Source organism: Triticum urartu, chromosome 2A (genome assembly GCF_056163025.1).
Source record: "Triticum urartu cultivar PI428250 chromosome 2A, HENAU_Tu73, whole genome shotgun sequence".
NCBI lineage: Eukaryota > Viridiplantae > Streptophyta > Magnoliopsida > Poales > Poaceae > Triticum > Triticum urartu.
In genome coordinates this window covers 23,971,958-23,993,949 of record NC_141874.1, presented here as the reverse complement: position 1 = coordinate 23,993,949, position 21,992 = coordinate 23,971,958, and the positions used below count along the sequence as shown (strand labels likewise).

Genomic DNA, 21,992 nt, shown 5'->3' with positions numbered 1-21,992 from the left:
ATTTGTATAGCCCAGAATTGGTAAAGAATGAAAATGTGGTTGGAGTTATCATGTCAATGGTTCATAAATTATCAGGATTTGAACATTTGAGTTACCAAGATAGTGTCAAATAGACTTACCAGGGTAATTAAAAAATGAGGGAATAATAACAAATTTCAGATGAATAAGAGTACACACCTGCTACTACCCAGTGCAGTAATGTTTTGTAAGCATGACAACAAATTAAGGAAAATAAAAAGGCAACGATACGAGATGTATGTATCACGCTAACGGATAAAAGTTAGTAATGGATAACATCAGCTTTCAAATCTGACAAAGTTACCAGGGGGAAAGAGGTTGGAGTTGTCATCTATGCTAGCGTCGTACAAAATATTGTAGGCAACACAACAAAAATATATAGTCCGAGTACTGAAAGCATAGATGTTCATTTACATCACATAAAGCATAGAAGTAGTATTACATTCATCCATACACACGAAAGCATAGCAAATTCCAAACACATAAATAACGGGAGAACACCAAACCACAAACAAAAGATGTACACTACCATATGTCAATCCATCACTCTCGTTGCAAAAAGAGAAGATGCAATGTCTTCACTTACCAGAGTTGGGTGGCAAAGCCCAAGCAACCGGTTGCGCATTGGTAACTTTCACCACTGTCTTGCCCTTGGAGCCAGCAGCAACAGGAGATGCAAGCCCTAGAACGGCGACACGACCAGTAGCTGGTGCTGCAGGTGGTACTTGAGCCAATGGAGCCGCCGCAGGTGCTTCTGGTGCTGCAAGTGGAACTTGATCCGATCCCTCTGGCGCCAATGCTTCTGGTGCTGGAGGTGGAACTTGAGCAGATGGCGCCGCCGCCGATGCTTCTGGTGCTGCAGGTGGAACTTGAGCCGATGGCGGCGCCACGGATGCTTCTGGTGCTGCAGGGGGTACTTGAGCCAATGCTGGTGCAGCTTGAGCCATTGGAGTTGCTTCAGTAGATGGTGGCACTTGTGGACTCGCACCAAAGATGGCATCAAGCCCAAGAGAGCAGCTAGGTGGCGTAAAATTACCATCGTATTCTACAACTCTAGGGGTTCTCGACTCCAACACAGGGTCAGCTAGTGCAACAAACACCAAAAGTAACACAGAAAAATGGAAAAAATGCATCAAGAAAACATGTAGTGGACATTGTATTTGTTAATGTCAGAACATTAACTTGAGTTATCATGGCTTAAACAGACAATTTATCAACAGAATAAAGTGAAGTTACCAACCTGTGGCCGCAGGATTCTGGGCATCATTCTCTTGACCTCTAGCTGTAGCCATATCAATAGGCATATTGACTAGGGTACCTCCCACAACTTCTTCAATGACATGAACGGCTACAGCGGAAAAAGAGTTAACACATCGTCAACATAAATCATCATTACATACAAGAAAAAAAGGTGATGGGAGACATAAATACCTTCACCTTCATCATGCCCTACATTGGCAGTGACTTCATTTTCACATTCAACAGCCTCAGCCACACTGGCAATATCTTCAACAACAGTAGTAACAGTTGCCGCTGCAGCAAGCTGATCTACATGGTCATCAGAAACACCAGCTAATGTCACCGCAACAGCATTAGATGCACCCTTGCTAACTTCTGCTGCTTTATGAGACGAAGATGTCGCCGTGGGAGATTCATCAAGTTGGATGACTTTTGTTGTCTCCGATGATGTTGTCTGCGACAATGTTGCCCTTAGTCGTGGAGAGGATCTGGTCTTGGCGAATTTCACCTTTTTCACGGCGGATTTATCTTTTGAATGACTGAAATATGGCTACACAATAGTAGTAGTGAGATTACACATGTTGTTAAACCTAAGTTACCACATGTTACAAACAAAAAAAGATGTCACATTCTTCAGGTGTAACTAACATCCAAGGAAAAAATTACAAAGTTATCAAGGACTAGAAATAATAAAGTTATCAAATGATATGAACAAAACAACCACCAATTTGTTTTGTATAACTGCAAACAAGAAAGATATGTAAACACCTTTTTCCTGATACACTTGGTGAACCCTTAGCAGCAGCAACTTGTTTCATAGGTGCACTGCATGAAAAAATAATAACCAAATGTTACAAGCACAAACAGTTACCAAGGTTGGTAACTCTAAATTATTAGGGGGGCATATTTGATGTTCATCAAAATAAGTTATCAGACAAGAAGAACAAAATAACCAGCATGTTGGTAGGTGCAAAACATAACTATAGTTTCAGTGCACATGAAAATATTATAGAAAAACAGGAAAGAACTACTGAACATAAACGAAAGTAAGAATGTGAATACATTTTTACTGGTGCAATCTCTGAATCCTTAGCAGCAGCAGATTGTTTGCCAGGTGCCCTGCAAGGGAAATATGAGCAAGTTAGTTATCAGCATGAAATTACCCAAACTACCATACTAAAACAACTGGATTTACCATGTTGTATTAGGCACATCATTAATAAAAAAGACCATAAAAAAATATTCACCTGCGTGGGGCCTCCTTCCGCATGGTGGATAGTGGGACGGCGACACCGGTTCCCTTTTCAGCCACACGTATACCAAGCTCCTGGACCACAACTTTCTTCACAGCTAAATGAATTTCAGCTGCTGACAGTGCAATTGGTGAAGTTGGACGGAGCGGCACAGTTGGTGAAGCTGAACGGGGGGGGGGGGGGGGGGGTGATGGTAGCCTTAGTTTCTTGCGCCTCTGGTAAGCCAAATTTTTCAGAAGCTGAGAACCACACCGCTTGACAGAAGATTCAATGCCCGCCTCGGCTTGAGTGTTTGTCAGACCTTGCTGGCTAAGCCCTCCATCACCTAATCCGACTGATGCTGCATGAGAGGTGCCAGTGAGCAAGATCTGAGACTCATTGAGGTTCTCATCGACAGGGCGGACAGGCGTGTCTTCAACATCTGGTCCTGTGTCATCGTGAGCTTTGACAGTTGCATCATCCAGATGTGTGGTGTCATCACCAGCTGGACAACTGCCCATATCTACATTCGCGGTACCACTGCCTGAAGCAACAAAAGGATCATTACGGCGACGATGAACAACTCGATAATCCATATCATCAAAATCGTCATCATCATCGGAGTCAGCATCAGACTCAGCATCATTGCCTCCGTGGTACTCGTCATCACTGTCAGAATCTTCAGCAACATTCTTTCCAGGGCTTTCTGGCTGCCTGCCTTGCGATGAGCACGTGGTCCTTGCCATCGCACGGGCAGCAGAAGAAAGAACATTCAATCCAGCGTCTAGCTGACGGGATGCATCTGAATGGCCCTCATCATCCAAAGCGGTAAATTTGCACAAGATTGCCTAGTATGCCAGCCATGGCGGACGTGAACCGAGCAACTATCTGAGTTGATTTGGCAAATTTCTATTCAACAAAAAAATGTAAAAAATAAAAATAAATAATAAGTTATCACCAAAATGCAACAAAAGTTATCATGAGTTCACAAAAAGCACACACATGAACAATACCAAACAAATGTGTGGTATCGTTGCAGTAAACACATGAATGTATTCATGATTTAACAAACATTCAGTCACCATGAAAACGAAGATCAATATACGAGAAAGCTAAAATAACACAGTTAGATATCAGCAAAAAACTTAAGTTATCTAAGGCTTTAGAAAAAAAGAATCATCACAGGAATGCAACCAAAGTTATCATGATTTCAAGTTATCACATGAATGCAACAAAGTTATCAAGGCATTACACTAAGAATTATCACATGGTTGCAACATAATTATTATCCTTTATAGAGGATATGACACATTGGAAACAAACAAGTTAGTAAAGAGTGTCAAGTTGACATCAAAAGAGGGTCACCACAATGAGTGCAACAAATAAGTTATCAGCCTATGAAAAAATGTAGAATAGCAAAAAAAAAAACAACAAAAAACGAGGTTACATGCTCACCTCCTGACTGCAGCTTGGGGCAGTATGAACACGCATAAACTTGTCAAGACCTTCCAGGCTACCAAACAAACAGAAATTCATGCCAAACTCAGGCTTCAACTGGAAAAAAAATGTAGTGACAAGTCAGATAAGTAACAACCAAAAACAATGAAAAGAAAATGCAGTTACAAAGCAGTGTGTGAACTGAAAAACATAGATATAGATTACCGGTAGTTTCCCGAAAGACACTTTGTCAGCCTAAACATCCTTGTTGAGGACAAGAGTTATCATCTTCTTCGTCCAGACATTGATGGGAAAAGGACCATCATGCAATATGATGCCGAGTCCAGAAACATCAATCGCATGAATGCACAGTAGCTGATAAGAAAAATACAAGCGTCATGGTAAACACGAACAAAAACCAGACACAAAATGACAAATGACAAAAGAGAAGGTAAGAGGAAAGCATCGTCACTTACATTATAGAAGAGAAGGCAACCCCTGGTAGGCTTGCATTTCAGCAGCGCCTTGTGTAGTTCATCAGCAATAAATTTGGACCAATTGAGATTTTTAATACCATCGATGTCACGCTGCAAGTTGAAAACAAAAAAGAAACTAAAGTTCACCAAATGGACCACAAAAAACTATGGAAGTTACCACACTGACATACATTAAAGTTATCAGGCACACAAGAAAGAAAATGACAGAATTACATAATAACTTACTAGCACAGCATACCATCTGGGGCTAACTTTGTTGGAGGTGGTCGGGGCAGTGATTGTATTCCCCACAAGCAAAAGCCGCATACGCTTGAAAGTATCATCAACATTTTCAGAACCCTTTATGAGATCAACAAGATCAGTCATTTTAGGGGCATATCCAAGCTTGCCAAACAACTCAAGCCCTAACTCAATATCAGCTTCAGTAGGGAGGTTGTAAGGGACATCCTTCCCTCCACACGGCACACCCATAACACGATGCATGCATTCCTCATTAACCGGAAGCCTGCCTCGCCCTGGTACGACCACCTCACGGGAATTGGGGTCGTACAGATCAGCAAGACACACACTGAGATTGTTAAAAAGATGGTCACACTGGATATTCCGAAGACTTGTGAAATCCATATCATCAATGAAAGCCTTCCTGTCATCATTCATGTCGTTGCATGCTAGAAGAAGCGAACTGGGTGAGGCTCTGTTCCGCGGAGGAGGGCGTTTAGCCTTTTTCGAAGGAACCTCATCGATTCCATCACCATCTCCTTCGCGCTTCCTCGGCATTGTGTCCCTGACACGTAGGAACGAAGAGCACAATAAAGCACTGAACATTGGAATGAAACCATTTACAACAACATACAAATACAATGAACATGGTAAATAAAGCAATGAACACAGGATAAATCGGCCAAGGTGCTGCCGTTAAGCACATAATCAACATGCTAACTGATGATAAACCTAGAAATGTTCACACGGTAACTCAAACACAGTCACACTGGTAGGTACAAAAAAATACCAACCACTGAAATTGTATGCACATATATCATCACTGGTGAAAAACATCACTGTTACACTACTGGTAATTTGGGCACATTGTCACTGGTAAGTATAATCCCACGGTCATGATAATTAATAGCACGTACAAAAACTGGTCAATACAGAACAGTTGGGCTACTGGTAAGTTAGGCACAATGACACTGGTAAGTACAATACCATGATCCTGATAATTAATAGCACAACAACACTGATAATCGAAGTTTACCGGCATGACCATAATCAACAACAACAAATGTTAGGGTTGATGTTCAAAAAACACATACGCTACATATATCCAACACAAGGGCATCTAGTGGGAAAATTTCATGGGTTGCTATTCAAAATACACATACACTACTGCACATCATAATCCACAACAACAAATGTCAACAGAACGGAAACCCGTGGGAACAAAATCCATGGAAAATTAAACCTGCGGTCCGCCACGAAAACCTATACACCACCCACCCACCGACCAAATCAGCACCAAAAATCAACGGTGAAACATGCCGGCGGAGCAGCAGGAAGACAGAGCGGGGGCGGATGGGGGGGATGCGCTCCTCACCGCCGATTCAGGAACTAGAAGCCGACCTACACTAACCTAATCTAACCTAATGGGAACAACACCCCGACCGGATTCGGAGCCTCCGAGCACCAAAAATCAACGGCGGGAACACACCGGCAGAGCAAAACACACTAGTGCAAAACCGGGATGTATCACCGGTTCGTAAGGGCCTTTAGAGCATCTCCAATAGGCGCGCCAAACAAGCGCCACGCCGCAAAATCCCCCCTTTTAGCGCACGCGCAACCGGAATAGTTGCTCCAGCGGGCGCGCTAAAACCGCGCGTGCGGCATACGTAGTCCAGCGCGCGGGCCAAAATGCAATCGCGTGCCGCTTATTTGCTGCGCCAGTTCCCGCGCGCTGGACTCTCGCACGCTCGCTCGCACCTCCCATGTAACACCCCGGATATGATTTACCCAATATGTAATCCAACTCTTGCCGTTTCCGGCGTTAAGTTATTTTATTTTCTCGGGTTCGGGTCTTTGTCTCCGTGTGTTTTTATCGTTGTCATGCATCTCATATCATGTCATCATGTGCATTGCATTTGCATACGTGTTCGTCTCATGCATTCGAGCATTTTCCCCGTTGTCCGTTTTGCATTCCGGCGCTTCGTTCTCCTCCGGTGGTCATTTCTACCTTTCTTTCGTGTGTGGGGATTTAACATTTCCGGATTGGACCGAGACTTTCCAAGCGGCCATGATTTACTACCGTAGACCGCCTGTCAAGTTTCGTACCATTTGGACTTCGTTTGATGCTCCAACGGTTAACCGAGGGACCGAAAAGGCCTCGTGTGTGTTGCAGCCCAACACCCCTCCAAGTTGGCCCCAAACCCACCAAAACCCTCTCCATCATCTAGAGCGTTTGATCACGATCGCGTGGCCGAAACCGCACCTCATTTGGACTCTCCTAGCTCCCTCTACCTCTATATATAGACCCCTCCTCAAAATCCGGATCTCCCCCGTCCAAACCCTAAAAAAAACGGAGCCGGACGCGTCTGCCCGCCGCCGCCAACCAGTCAGCCATCGCGACGTGTCCCCGCGGAGACCACATCGCCGCCGACTCGGCGCGGGCCCGCTCGGCCCATCGCCGGCCCCCGCGGGCCTCCCCGCGCCACCACTCGCCGCCTCTTCCCCGCGCCCGGCGCCGTTCGACGCGCCCGCCCACCGCGGCGCCATTGCCGGCCGCCGCCCGGACCTCGTCAGCCGCGCCACGCCTCGCCGCCCGGAGTCCCATCGCCGGCGCCCATCTCCGCCGCCTCGCCCTCGCCTTCCCCTGCCCGGATCCGGCCACCACGACCCCTCCGGCGACCTCGCGCAGCTCCTCCGGCGAGATCCGTCGCCGCATTGGGTCGGGCGTGCGCCAGCTACAGTAAACCCTAACCCGCGAGGTGGAATTTTCTTCTAAGTCCTCAAATTCTCAGATCCATATGCCCATGTTCATCATGCTATAACTTTGCATCCGTAGCTCCGTTTTGGGCATATAGCATATAACAATGTTCGTCTCAGAGAGTACATCATTTCATCTCATTGCATCATTTTCATTTGAGTTCATCTTGATGCCCGAAATGTTGTTAGAAGAGTGCTATTTGAGATAATTGTCAGATCTGCTACTCCAATTAGATATTTGTCATTTTTGCCATGATTATTGTGTGCATGATATGCCCATGAGCTCTACATGTGTTTTGTTATATGTTTTGCCATCTATCCAGAGGTGCAACCCATGTATTTTTGTGATGTGTGTGGTGACTAGCACACGCTTGCAAAGTGGAGCATTCGTTAATGCTGATTTCAGGGACTTAGCATTTCCACTAAGTCCTTGATCTGTTTATCTCATTAGGCCATATGTTCATGTTGTTTCCTAGTGATCCGTGCCTCTTTTGAGGATGACCATTAAGGATGTTTTGTTAATCTTGTAGTGCTCTATCCATCCATGTTTTTGTTTGCATTTATGGAGCACCCTAGCTCGAGTCAATCGAGCTCTACTTTTGCTATTTCGTGAATCTGGGCAGATTGTCTACTTGTTAGCAATTTTGCCGAGGATGTTGTAGTTGATCCGTGCATGCTATGTTATTGTTCTTGCCATGTCTAGCTTGTATTTTGTGTATTCTTGATGGGTGTATGCTTAGCTTGTCATGACTTGCTCTTTAGTGAGTGCATCGAGCTCGTAAACATGCCTACTTGATATCTGTTTCAGCATGCTCCAGTTTTCACTAAGTCTGTGAACTGATTATGTTTTTGCCATGTTCACATGCTTGCAAATGTATTTTCTGATCCCTTTTGGCTCAAGGTCACTAAGGGACTTTTGTTAAGCTCTTTGAGTAGCTCCATGCCATGCATTACTTTGCCATGTTCAGGTCCTATAGCATATTGTTTTCATGCTCCGAAAAGTGCTATCTGATCTGAAATTCCAGACAAGTGGTAATTTCACTAAGTCTGAGATCTGTTTACCAAATGCATTTTTGCCATGCTTGTTTGAACCTGTTAATGGATGAATTGGCCGTAGCTCAATGCTAGTCTTTTGTTAAGCATCATGAATGGATCCCTGCCATGTATTTTGTTGCCATGTTTGAGTGGTGTAGCATGTTCATCTTGTTGCATTTAGATGGCTACTTGCTGTAAATCGCAGAACGTGGTCATATTTGAATCGCTTGCCATTTCCAAACCGTAACTCCGATTCCGGTGATCTTTATATCGTTTTCAAGCGATTTCATCTCATCTTTCCAGTGGCACACTTGGTTTTCCAAGTTGAGGCCAGGTTCATTCGTTCCTTGTCAAATCTTGCATATGCATCACATATTGCATCCCGCATATTATAACATCTTTGCATCATGTTGTTTGAGTTTGCACGTGGTTGATTGTGTCCTTGTTGCTTGTTTGTCTTGTTTGTGTAGAGCCGGGAGACGAGTTCGCTAACGAGGAGCCCGTTGAGTTTGCTTTCGAGGATCCAGTCAACTCTGACAACTTTGCAGGCAAGATGATCATACCCTCGAAATCACTACTATCTTTGCTTTGCTAGATGCTCGCTCTTTTGCTATGCCATGCTACGATGCCTACCACTTGCTTTCAAGCCTCCCAAGTTTCCATGTCAAACCTCTAACCCCCCATGTCCTAGCAAACCGTTGATTGGCTATGTTATCGCTTTGCTCAGCCCCTCTTATAGCGTTGCTAGTTGCAGGTGAAGATTGGAGACCGTTCCTTGTTGGAACATTATTTACTTATTGGGATATCATTATATTGCCATGTTATCTTAATGCATCTATATACTTGGTAAAGGGTGGAAGGCTCGGCCTCTCGCCTAGTGTTTTGTTCCACTCTTGCCACCCTAGTTTCCGTCATATCGGTGTTATGTTCCCGGATTTTGCGTTCCTTACGCGGTTGGGTTATAATGGGAACCCCTTGATAGTTCTCCTTGATTAAAGCTTGTCTAGCAATGCCCAACCTTGGTTTTACCATTTGCCACCTAGCCTCTTTTTCCCTTGGGTTTCCGGAGCCCGAGGGTCATCTTATTAAACCCCCCGGGCCAGTGCTCCTCTGAGTGTTGGTCCGAACCAGGCAGCCTGCAGGGCCACCTCGGGGAAACTCGTGGGTTGGTTTTACTCGTAGCTTGACCTATCTGAGTGTGCCCTGAGAACGAGATATGTGCAGCTCCTATCAGGATTTGTCGGCACATTCGGGCGGTGTTGCTGGATTTGTTTTAACTTGTCGAAGTGTCTTGAAGAACCGGGATACCGAGTCTGATCGAAACTTCTCGGGAGGAGGTCTATTCCTTCGTTGACCGTGAGAGCTTGTCATGGGCTAAGTTGGGACTCCCCTGCAGGGATTTGAACTTTTGAAAGCCGTGCCCGCGGTTATGGGCAGATGGGAATTTGTTAATGTCCGGTTGTAGATAACTTGAACCTTAACTTAATTAAAATGAATCAACTGTGTGAGTTACCGTGATGGCCTCTTCTCGGCGGAGTTCGGGAAGTGGACACAGTGTTGGAGTAATGCTTGCCGCAGGATTGCTCTCTAGTTATTCGATCGCGCTTTGCCTTCTCTTCCCGCTCTCTTTTGCAAATAGGTTAGCCACCATATATGCTAGTCGCTTGCTGCAGATCCACATATTTTCCCTTGCCTTACCTATTAAGCTTAAATAGTCTTGATCGCGAGGGTGCGAGATTGCTGAGTCCCTGTGGCTCACAGATTACTATTAAACCAGATTCAGGGCCTGATGATTCCGCTCCAGATGACGCGCTTGAGCTCAAGTGGGAGTTCGACGAGGACTCTCAACATTACTACGTGTCTTTCCCTGATGATCAGTAGTGGTGCCCAGTTGGGACGATCGGGACCGTGTCGCATGTTGGGTTTATCTTTTATTTTGGCGCCGTAGTCGGGCCATGAGTGTCTGAATGTTGTAATGCTATTTATGTACTTTGATTGACGTGGCGAGTGTAAGCCAACTATGTTATCTCCCCTTTTATTATCTATATTACATGGGATGTTGTGAAGATTGCCTAACTTGCGACATTGCTTTCAATGCGGTTATGTCTCTAAGTCGTGCCTCGACACGTGGGAGATATAGCCGCATCGAGGGCGTTACAAGTTGGTATCCGAGCCTTCCCCGACCTTAGGAGCCCCCACTGATTAATCGTTGTTAGCAGCCGTTGTTGAGTCTAGAAAAATGTTTTGAGTCATTTAGGAATTATATATCGGAGAGTTTAGGAATTCTTTTTTACTTCCCAGTCTCCTCATCGCTCTGGTAAGGCATCCTGACGTAGAGTTTTGACTCTTCTCTTCTCAAATTTCGCTAAATTTTTTTTAGGATCACGCAGGTATCTTGGAATCGTTCCGATGATTTTGTGACGAGAACATTGTTCTTGGTGCCTCCTGTCTTTAGGGGTTGTGGCAGTGTCCCGGGGAGTTGAGCTCCGAGGTGTTGTCGTCACAATTTTATCGTTGCAGTTCTGGAATACCTGAGTTTAGTACGCCAACATCGAAAATCTCTTTTATGCAGTTCGTTGGTGAGATAACCTCGACGCCACCCAGTACTGGGGCGGGAGTTTGGGAGTATCACCATAACTTGTATAACGGATGCTTTTCGAAGGTTGAGGTAGATGGTTTTCGAAGTTTTCTCGGTTATGTGTTGAAGGATGGATACAGCTGGATGTAGGATTTGCTAGTTTTGGGTGAGACATTATGCTTCCCCTGTATCCCCAACACCTGATTGCATAACCGGAAAGGTTCGGGAGTTTCATAGGTGGGAATTCTTGTAGCTCTAGTTCTTCTTGCATGGATATTTGGTTTGAGATTGGGATTTCTTACATAGTATTCATTCTTGATCCGTACCTTGTTGGTTTATTTCTCTACCTAAATTCTAAGTGGCTTCTCAATTTATGGATATGTGACCATTTCAAGAGGAATGCATTCGTTCATTTTGTTCGGATGTGAAGACTATATGTTGCAATTTTCATTCCGTTGGATTCAGCTTCAATATTTGTCTATCAATGTGCTAACGGATGTCACCCTCTTCAGGATGGCTCCCGCTAAGAGCACCAATCAGAATCAGAATCAGGATCCGCCACCACCTCCACCTCCTCCGGAGGCATGGCAAGCTGTGATGGCCGCAACCAATGCAAACACGCAGTTGATCATGCAAATTCTTCAAGAGCGCAATCAAGAGAACCAAGGCAACCAAGGCAACAATCAGAATCACTTTGCTACACTCAACCAGTTCCTTGCTAATGGGCCAAAGACTTTCAGCAATTGTGTTGAGGCAACTGATGCTGACGATTGGCTCATGGATTTGTGCAAGCATTTCGAGTGCAGTAATGTCAGGCCTGAGGACTTTGTCAAGTTCGCTTCCTTCCAACTCAAAGACCAAGCTGCAGAATGGTTCCAGCAGTACAAGGATTCCAGAGGAGGACGTGTGATTACCTGGGATGAATTCCGTTAAGATTTCAAAGCTCATCATATCCCTCAGAGCGTGGTTGAAAGCAAGCGTGAGGAATTCCGCAACCTGAAGCAAGGCTCTTTGTCTGTCTATGACTACAACAAGTTGTTCCAGAAGCTCGCCCGCTTTGCTAAGCAGGACATCCCTGATGAGAAGAGCATCATATACCAGTTCAGCGGTGGTCTCAGAGAAGAAATCCAGCTAGCTCTTGTTCTCTTTGAGCCCTTGAGGTACGATGAGTTCTACAACATGGCATTGAAGCAAGAGGCCGCTCAACTGAGGTGTGATGCTTCCAAGAAGCGAGTCAGAGATGCTACTCCTTCTTCCTCTACTCAAGTGGCCAAGCAGCAGAAGTATTGGCTTCCTCCTCCTCCATTCCGTCAGCCGTATCAGCAGAAGAGCAAAGGTGGCAGTGGATCTTCCCACCCACCCAACCCTGGCTTTCAGAACAAGACTTCGTCTCAAGCTCCAAGATCGAGTGCTCCGTATCACCGTCCGCTTTTAGAGGTCACGTGCAACAAGTGCCAATAGAAGGGTCACTATGCCAACAAGTGCTTCAATCAGAGGCGTCTTCCTCTTCCTCCTCCTGTCAGATCGGCAAGTACAGCTGTGGTCAAGCATAACCCCAAGCACGCCAAGGTCAACTTGATGAATGCAGCTTAGGCAGAGGATTCGTCAGATGTCATCATGGGTAACCTTCCTGTTAATGATATTCCCGCAAGAGTTCTTTTTGACACTGGTGCATCGCATTGTTTCATGTCAAAGCCATTTTTTTACCAAGCATGAGTTCGTTTCTTCTCATTTGGGTAAACAAATGGATATCGTTTCTCCTGGCAAACGTTTGAGTGCAAGTCTAGAGGTGCCAGATGTTACTATCACCTTGGGCGACTACAAGTTTCTTTCTTCCCCAATGGTCCTTGGTAACTCGGATATTGATCTTATTCTCGGGATGGATTGGCTTTCTAAGCACAAGGCTCAGCTCGATTGTGCAGCCAGGAAGATTCAATTGACTCATTCGTCTGAGGATGTAATTGTCTTTGCTGCTCGGGATAATACAATCGGTCTGTTTTCTCTCAATGAGAAGGGTGAACTGGATGCTATCTCGCAGATTCCAGTCGTTTGCGAATATCAAGACGTCTTTCCAGAAGAGCTTCCAGGAATGCCTCCGCACCGGCCAGTTGAATTCGGTATCGATCTTGAGCCTGGCACGGAACTAGTGTGCAAGCGTCCTTACAAGCTCGGACCTGAAGAGTTGAAGGAGCTGAAGAAGCAACTCGATATTCAAGAGAGAATGGGTCTCATCCGGCCTAGTTCTTCTCTGTGGGGTTGTGGTGTTCTTTTTGTGAAGAAGAAGGATGTAACGGACCGACTTTGTGTTGATTACCGTCCATTGAACAAGAAGACTATCAAGAACAAATACCCACTTCTCAACATCAACGAGCTGTTCGAACAACTCAAAGGTGCCCAAGTATTCTCCAAACTTGATCTCCGTATGGGTTATCATCAGATTCGAATCCGTGAGTAAGATATTCCCAAGACGGCTTTCAGGACAAGCTATGGTTCATATGAATACACTGTCATGTCTTTTGGCCTCGTCAACGCTCCTCCGACTTTCTCTCGCATGATGAACTTCATCTTCAACGCCTACACCAATGACTTTGTTTTGGTCTATCTCGACGACATTCTGGTTTTCTCGAAGAACAAGGAAGATCATGCCAAGCACTTGCGTTTGGTACTCGATAAGCTGAGGGAACACCAGTTCTATGCCAAGTTCTCTAAGTGTGAATTTTGGCTCGATGAGGTTCTTTATCTTGGTCATAAAATCTCTGCCAAGGGCATTGCGGTGAATCCTGAGAAGGTGTCTGCAATTGTGAATTGGGAACCACCTCAGAACGTGAAGCAACTCCATAGCTTCCTCGGTCTCGCAAGCTACTGTCGAAGATTTGTTGAAAACTTTTCTAAGATCGCAAAGCCTCTCTCAAATCTTCTCCAGAAGCACGTCAAGTACGTTTGGTCTCCGGAGTGTGACATTGCTTTCAACACTTTGAAAGAGAAATTGATCACTGCTCCAGTTCTGACTCCGCCTGATGAATCCAAACCATACGAGGTCTTTTGTGATGCCTCTCTCCAAGGTATTGGTGCAGTGTTGATGCAAGAGAAGAAAGTTGTGGCTTATACCTCTCGCCAGTTGAAGCCCAATGAGAAGAACTACCCCACTCATGACCTCGAGTTGGCGGCAGTTGTGCATGCTCTTTTGACTTGGAGACATCTCTTATTGGGAAGAAAAGTGGACATTTTCACTAATCACAAGAGTCTCAAGTACATCTTCACTCAGCCTAATCTCAACCTCAGGCAAACTCGATGGGTCGAAATGATTCAAGAGTATAATCCGAGTATCGAGTATACTCCAGGCAAGGCCAATGTGATTGCTGACGCATTGAGCAGGAAGGCTTACTGCAACAGTCTTATTCTCAAGCCTTATCAACCCGAGCTTTGTGAAGCTTTCCGCAAACTTAATCTGCAAGTTGTTCCTCAAGGTTTCCTCACCAACCTTCAAGTCTCTCCTACCTTGGAAGACTAGATTCGCCAAGCCCAGCTTCTTGATGCTATGGTGAAAAAGGTGAAGATTGGGATTGCCAAGAGTCAACCCAAGTACAAGTGCTACCGCCTTGATGACAAGGATACTCTCTTCTTCGAGGATCGTATTGTTGTGCCCAAAGGTGACCTTCGTAAAGTGATCATGAACGAGGCTCACAATTCTCTTCTCGCCATCCACCCTGGGAGCACGAAGATGTATCAGGACCTCAAGCAGGCTTATTGGTGGACTCGAATGAAGCACGAGATTGCTCAGTTCGTGAATGAATGTGATGTCTGCAGAAGAGTGAAGGCAGAACACCAAAGACCAGCTGGTCTCCTCCAACCTCTTGCCATTCCAGAATGGAAGTTTGACCACATTGAGATGGACTTCGTGACTAGGTTTCCAAAGTCCAAACGTGGCAATGATGCTATATTCTTTGTCATCGACAAACTCACTAAAGTGGCTCACTTTCTGCCTATCAAAGAGTCTATCACTGCAGCTCAATTGGCGGAGCTCTATACCTCTCGTATTGTCTCTCTGCATGGTATTCCACAAGTGATCTCTTCAGACCGTGGCAGCATCTTTACCTCCAAGTTTTGGGATTCTTTTCAGAAGGCCATGGGCACCAACATCCGCTTCAGCACAGCTTTCCATCCTCAAACTAGCGGTCAAGTCGAGCGTGTCAACTAGATTCTTGAAGATATGCTCAGGGCTTGTGTGATCTCCTTTGGCATGAAGTGGGAGGATTGTCTTCCATATGCCGAATTCTCCTACAACAACAGTTTTCAAGCAAGTTCAGGCAAGGCCCCATTTGAAATTCGGTATGGCAGGAAGTGCCGTACCCCTCTCAACTGGTCTGAAACCAGTGAACGTCAGCTTCTCGGCAATGACTTAATCACAGAGGCAGAGGAAATGTGCAAAGTCATTCGAGATAACCTCAAAGCACCCCAATCCCGCTAGAAGAGCTACTATGATAGTAAGCACCGTGATTTGGCCTTCGAGATCGGAGATCATGTTTACCTCCGTGTCTCTCCTATGAAAGGTACTCGTCGCTTCGGTATCAAAGGGAAGCTTGCCCCCAGATACGTGGGACCTTTCAAGATCGTTAGCAAGAGAGGCAATCTCGCCTATCAACTCGAGCTTCCTTCAAACTTTGCAAATGTGCATGACGTGTTCCATGTCTCTCAGCTTCGAAAGTGCTTCAAGACTCTTGACCGCACCGTCAACTTCGAGGACATTGAGCTCCAAGAAGATCTCTCCTACTGTGAACACCCCATTGCTATTCTTGAAGAGACTGAACGCAAGACTCGCAACAAGTCAATCAAATTCCTCAAAGTCAAGTGGTCACACCATTCCGACCGTGAAGCTACCTGGGAACGCGAGGATCACCTCCGTTCTGAGTACCCGGCGTTCTTTCAGTCCTAGATCTTGGGACGAGATCCTTTCGTAGTGGTGGAGTGTTGTAACACCTCGGATATGATTTACCCAATATGTAATCCAACTCTTGCCGTTTCCGGCGTTAAGTTATTTTATTTTCTCGAGTTCTGGTCTTTGTCTCTGTGTGTTGTTATCGTTGTCATGCATCTCATATCATGTCTGTTGGGTTTCGTAGTAATTTCAAAAATTTTCCTACGCACACGCAAGATCATGTGATGCATAGCAACGAGAGGGGAGAGTGTTGTCTACATACCCAACGCAGACCGACTGCGGAAGCGCTGACACGACGTAGAGGAAGTAGTCGTACGTCTTCACGATCCAACCGATCAAGCACCGAAACTATGGCACCTCCGAGTTCGAGCACACGTTCAGCTCGATGACGATCCCCGGACTCCGATCCAGCAAAGTGTCGGGGAAGAGTTCCGTCAGCATGACGGCGTGGTGACAATCTTGATGAACTACAGCAGCAGGGCTTCGCCTAAACTCCGCTACAGTATTATCGAGGAATATGGTGGCAGGGGGCACCGCACACGGCTAAGGAATAGATCACGTGGATCAACTTGTGTGTTTCTGGGGTGCCTCTGCCTCAGTATATAAAGGAGCCAAGGGGGAGGGGGGCGTCGGCCAAGGAGGAGGGCGCAGGAGGAGTCAAGGGACACTCTCGATATGCGACAATTGATGGTGCAATGAAGACTCTCATCTTCTGCATTCTTCATGGCAAATGCTTCAATGCACAGGATCTCTTCATCCGTCAATTTGCAACGTCTGCTTCAGAACTGTTTGGATTAAAGTTTTATGCTCCTTGGGTTATGAGGCTGATCAAGCTTCACTCTGCAATCTCCTATCAACCCTCAGCCCGCAATCATAGGATATTTTTGCCAGATGTGGACACATCTGCTGAAGCAATATATCCAGAGCCGGCCAAGCAACCACTAAGTCTTCAGAATGCAGAACACCAGAGCTTCACTCAAAATATTGAAGGTGTTGAAGCTCTCTCCCGAGTGTATCCAATGGCTGGCACCACACGTGCCCCTGCATCAACTGAAGCCACCAACAGCACAGCTGCAAAGAGACCCAAGAAGCGCGCTCGTGCACTCAATGACAGAGAGCTTCTTGTGGCTCTTCACCAAAAGCAAGATAGGCATCACGACTGGCTCAAGAGGCAGATGAGAAGCATCATGCAAGACGTCAATCGCATCAGAAATCTGGCAACCAAGAATGCATTTGTCACACACGAGACCTGTCGCCGCACTTGGAAGGGCCTCACCATGATGTGCCCTGAAGCTGAACTGCATGAGGATGGCTTCACAGAGCACTTCAAATTTGACTCCACGCCTCCAAGAAGAGCGGTGATGCGCAGCACACCATCACTTGAAGAGTCAGAGTTCTCTTCTTCTGCTACCACCGTGTCTGCCCGGATTATTGAAGAAGAAGACGACGCGACATCATCTCCACCTGCTTCAACGCGCGTCGAATCTGCACCAAGCTCGTCTGCACCGCCGCCAAACAACTCCACCGACCCTGCTGCGCCTGGGAACGCGTAGAAACCTCTATGTCTTCAAACCTTCTTGGTCATCACTGACAAAAGGGGGAGAAGCATATGATGGTTATAGTCTTCAAGCGGGTCACTATGGGCGGGTGCCTTCATATTTTGCTACATTTTGCTTCGTGCTTACAACTCCCGTTTTTTTGCTACATTTGCTTCATTGAGTTGTAACACTTAGCCTTGATGGTCGTCTGCTACCTGTTTGTCACTCCGTTGTGCGACGATAAATTCCGCACTCATCTCATTCTGCAGACGTCCATTTTCCATTATGCATGTCATTATCTTCATATACTTTCACATGCATAGTGGATTGTCATAAGTTGAAGTGGATCTCCACAAGTACAACCTGCCATGTGCATTTGCATTCAAGAAGCAAATTACTTATATGCACATCTTCAGGGGGAGCCCTTGCAACTTATGAAGACAATTCTTTTTACAATTTCACAAATTATGTTTCCCGTTGAAAACTTCAACTAGTTTGTCATCAATCACCAAAAAGGGGGAGATTGTAAGTGCATCTAGTGCCACCCCTAGTTGGTTTTGGAGTATTGACGACAAACCTAGTTGAGGGACTAACGTGTTCGTGAGAATTGCAGGAAAACACAGGTAGAAGTCCCTCATTGATTCAGTTTTATTACCAGAGATGACCCCTAAAAATGTACGAAGACATTGAAGACAATGGTGGCTTATGAAGATATTCATATTGAAGTCAATGACATGAGAAGACTCCCTATGAAGCTTATGGAACTCGAAGACTTAGATCCTTCGTAGTTTTATTTCATTTATGTAGTGTCATAGGAATCACCGTACTGTTAAGTGGGGTCCAAAAGAACCAGTCAGAATGACTGTAGTGATGCCTAATTCAAATCCTATGTCTTCGAGCGAAGACTTTGAGAGAAAATCTTGTCCAGAGCCAGACAAGTCAGCTTTACTTGTAGCCCAAGTAAAGTTGCCGTGTGAGTTCAAAATTCGACCGTTGGTACACGTGTCAGTTCCTTAGTGACCCAGGGTCATTTCGGACAGATCAGGTCGGGTTGCCAAGTGGCTATAAATAGTCCACCCCCCACAACCATAAACGGTTGGCTGCTCAGATTTCAGTGCACGGCTTTTGTCGCTTGAGAGCAACCCACCTCGAAGCCTTTGAAAGAAAAATTCCCAGTGAGGAGAAAAGCCCTAACCACCCAGAGCCAGAGTAAATTGGGCATCACTTAAGTCTTCGTGTCTGTGTGATTTGAAGACTTATTACACTTGAGGACTGTGCATCCTCCAGATGGTTAGGCGTCGCGTTCTGAGCATCCAAGAGAAATTGTGGATTGTCAGTGAACGAAGTCTGTGAAGGTTTGGGAGTCTACCTTGAAGACTTACCTGAGTGATTGGGCGAGGTCTGTGTGACCTTAGCTCAAGGAGAAAACAGTGAGGACTGGGTGTCTTGGACTAAGTGTCCTTGACTGGGTGTCCGGGACTGTGTGTCCTTTGGTTTAAATACCTAGCCGCTCCAACCAGACGTACAGTTGTCACAGCAACTGGAACTGGTCCAACAAATCATTGTCTTCAACGTGTCACTGGTTTCATCTTCACTTCCTTTCACTTATAGTTATTCATTGTGAAGCCATTGCATGCTTGGTTTATCTTTTGTCTTCACAACATGAATGTATGATCTGTTCGGCTTCATAACTTCTTCCTACCTGATCCTTATTACACTGAAGCTGTTTGTCATTGCGCTTTCACTCTATTGAATACATGACCATGGCTGGCCTAGTGTAATCTAACTTCCGCTGCATAGTAATAGGCATGATCTTCACTGTTTGTCTTCACAACTCTCACGTTTTGAAGACTTTCATAAAAATCGCCTATTCACCCCCCCTCTAGTCGATATAACGCACTTTTAATTGGTATCAGAGCTCGGTGCTCCCTTGTTCTGTGTGATTCGGTTTAACCACCTGGAGTTTTAGCTATGTCGACTGCAGGGATAATCAAAGTCTCCGCTGCTTGTCCCGTCTTCGATGGAACTGAATATCCCTACTGGAAGAATAAGATGCGCATGCATCTTGAAGCCATTGACGTCGACCTATGGTATGTCGTCGAAAACGGCGTTCCCAAGGCTGGAGAAGGTGTCACTGCTGCTGATGTCAAGAAGTTCGTTCAACTGGACTCTACTGCCAAGAATATCATCTGTGGTCATCTGACCAAAGGACAGTATGGCCGTGTGAGTGCCTTGAAGACATCCAAACTGGTCTAGGATTGGCTCTCCAAAGTTAATGAAGGCATATCAACCCAGAGAGATCAAAGAATCAGTGTCCTTCGCAATCTGTTCAACCGCTTCAAACGAAATGACAATGAGAATGTCCAGCACACCTTTGATCGGCTCACTGACATCACAAATGAGCTTCAAGCCCTCGGCGCTACTGAGATCACCAAACATGAAATCGTCAAGACGCTGCTGAGATCACTTGATAGTTCGTTTGACATTCTGGCCTTGATGATTCAAGAACGTCCTGATTTCAAGACACTCGATCCGTCTGACATACTTGAGAGGCTCAACACACATGAGTTTCAGCTTTCTGAGAAAAGAGATATCTACGGTCCAAACTATGGGCGAACTCGTGCCTTGAAGGCAAAAGCTGTCTCCTCATCTGAAGAAGAATCTGACTGCAGTTCTGATGATCCTGAAGACATTGGAAGAGAACTTGCAATGCTAGTGAAGAAGTTTCAAAAATTCACCAAGAAGAAAGGCTTCAGAAAATCTTCACGATCAAGCTCAAGGAATGATGAAGCTTCTGCTCATGACTACAAGAAGAAAACATGTCACAAGTGCAAGAAAACTGGGCACTTCATCTCTGAGTGTCCACAGTGGGACAATGAGAACAGAAGGAAGAAGAAGAGCAAGGAATATGATTCTGACGACAAGAAGAAGAAGAAACACTCAAAGTCTTCTTCCAAGTCTTCATCAAAGTCTTCATCACACAAGAAGAGCTCATCTGGCAAGGCGCGTGCGTTTGTAGGCAAGGAGATGGATTCAGAGGAGGAATCCGCATCTGAGGAGGCAGAGGTGGAATCTGAGGAGGAGTCTGATTCTGGCACTGCGAGTCTGGCTACAGCATACGTCGCCAAGTCCATCTTCAACATTGAAGTCAATAATTGTATCGCCGACACCGACGCAAATGACAAGAACGACTCCACTCCTACCTACTGCTTCATGGCACGCGGTGCCAAGGTAAAAACACGCACCACTCGCTATGAAACATCCAGTGACAATGACTCTGAATGTGATTCAAAACCTAGCTACAAAACACTTGCTAAAATTGCAACTGAACAACAGAAAGCTATGGAACATATTCAAAAACTGTTAGACAGAAGCGATGATCTGTTGGGTGCTGAAATGACTCGATCTGAATCCTTAATTTAAGACATTAAAAACCTTCACGTTAAGTATCAGGAACTTGAAGATCGTCATGATACTCTCTCAACAACTCATGAAAAGCTTTCCTATGACTATCTTCAAAGGAAGCAAGAACTCGAGAAATTGAGGGTGGCTCATGAAGATCTTCAAAAGGAAAATGAGTCACTTCGCGCCGAACAGATCAGTCCCGCTCAGGAAGGATTTGAACCACCATGTCTTAAATGCATTGAGCATAATAATGCTAATTCTGTTGCTGAATGTTCCACTGCTACTACTGTTCCAATATCTTCAACTGTTGATGTGGCAACTAACCCCTCTGCTGAGGATACCACTGCTATTGCTGATGAGAATGCTAGGTTGAAGACATTGCTTGAAACAGGGATGTACAAAAGTCTGAAAGGGCATCAAACATTATGTGATGTCCTTAAGAAGCAGATTCTGAACCGAAACCCTAGGAAAGAGGGTGTTGGGTTCGTGAGGAAAATCAATGCAGATGGCTCTTACTGGAAACCTGAGCAGTACCCCAAAACTACATGGGTTGCTGCAAAGGAAATTTCAGCAGATCCATCCAATTTATCTGGCTTCACTTGTGCTAACCCAATTATCATTGATGAATCCTTTAATGCAAACTATAAACTGTTTAAGAATCAGAATGGTGAAGTGTTTGCCAGGTACATTGGTACTAACTGCAGGAATGGACCGGCTATGAAGAAGATCTGGGTTCCGAAAACATGTCTGGAAAATCTTCCTGTGAATGTCTTCATGACACCTCACTTGAAGAAGACAAACCTCGGTCCAAAGGCTTCATACAGACAGAGGACTCACCTGAGTCACACTAACGCAAATGTTTTGCAGGGAAACCATACTCAGGCATATGAATATGAGAGCGGTTCATCGAACCATCATATTCATATGACCAAAAATTATTCTGCTTATGCCTATGAGTATTATTGTCCCCCTGCTAGACTGTTTGCTAAGGCTTCAAAGCCAAAATTCTCAGATGCTGCTCTTAGACTCATAGCTTCTAAGCCACCCTTGAAGATGTGGGTGGTTAAGAAAGCTTAACTTTTTTTGCAGGGAAAGGTCTCC

The 21,992-nt window shown here is 45.4% G+C and overlaps 1 protein-coding gene across 1 annotated transcript; it reads right to left on the bottom strand.

Annotated features, from left to right (window-relative positions):
* Positions 1 to 3,839: 3,839 nt before the first annotated feature.
* On the bottom strand, positions 3,840 to 5,200 carry LOC147983073 (uncharacterized). Its single transcript, XM_087540632.1, has 5 exons — positions 4,649 to 5,200; positions 4,346 to 4,513; positions 4,188 to 4,301; positions 3,945 to 4,043; positions 3,840 to 3,884 (listed from the first exon to the last, which is right to left on the bottom strand). Exons 1-5 carry the CDS (start codon positions 5,198 to 5,200, stop codon positions 3,840 to 3,842), a joined length of 978 nt encoding a protein of 325 aa, XP_087396758.1.
* Positions 5,201 to 21,992: the final 16,792 nt, after the last annotated feature.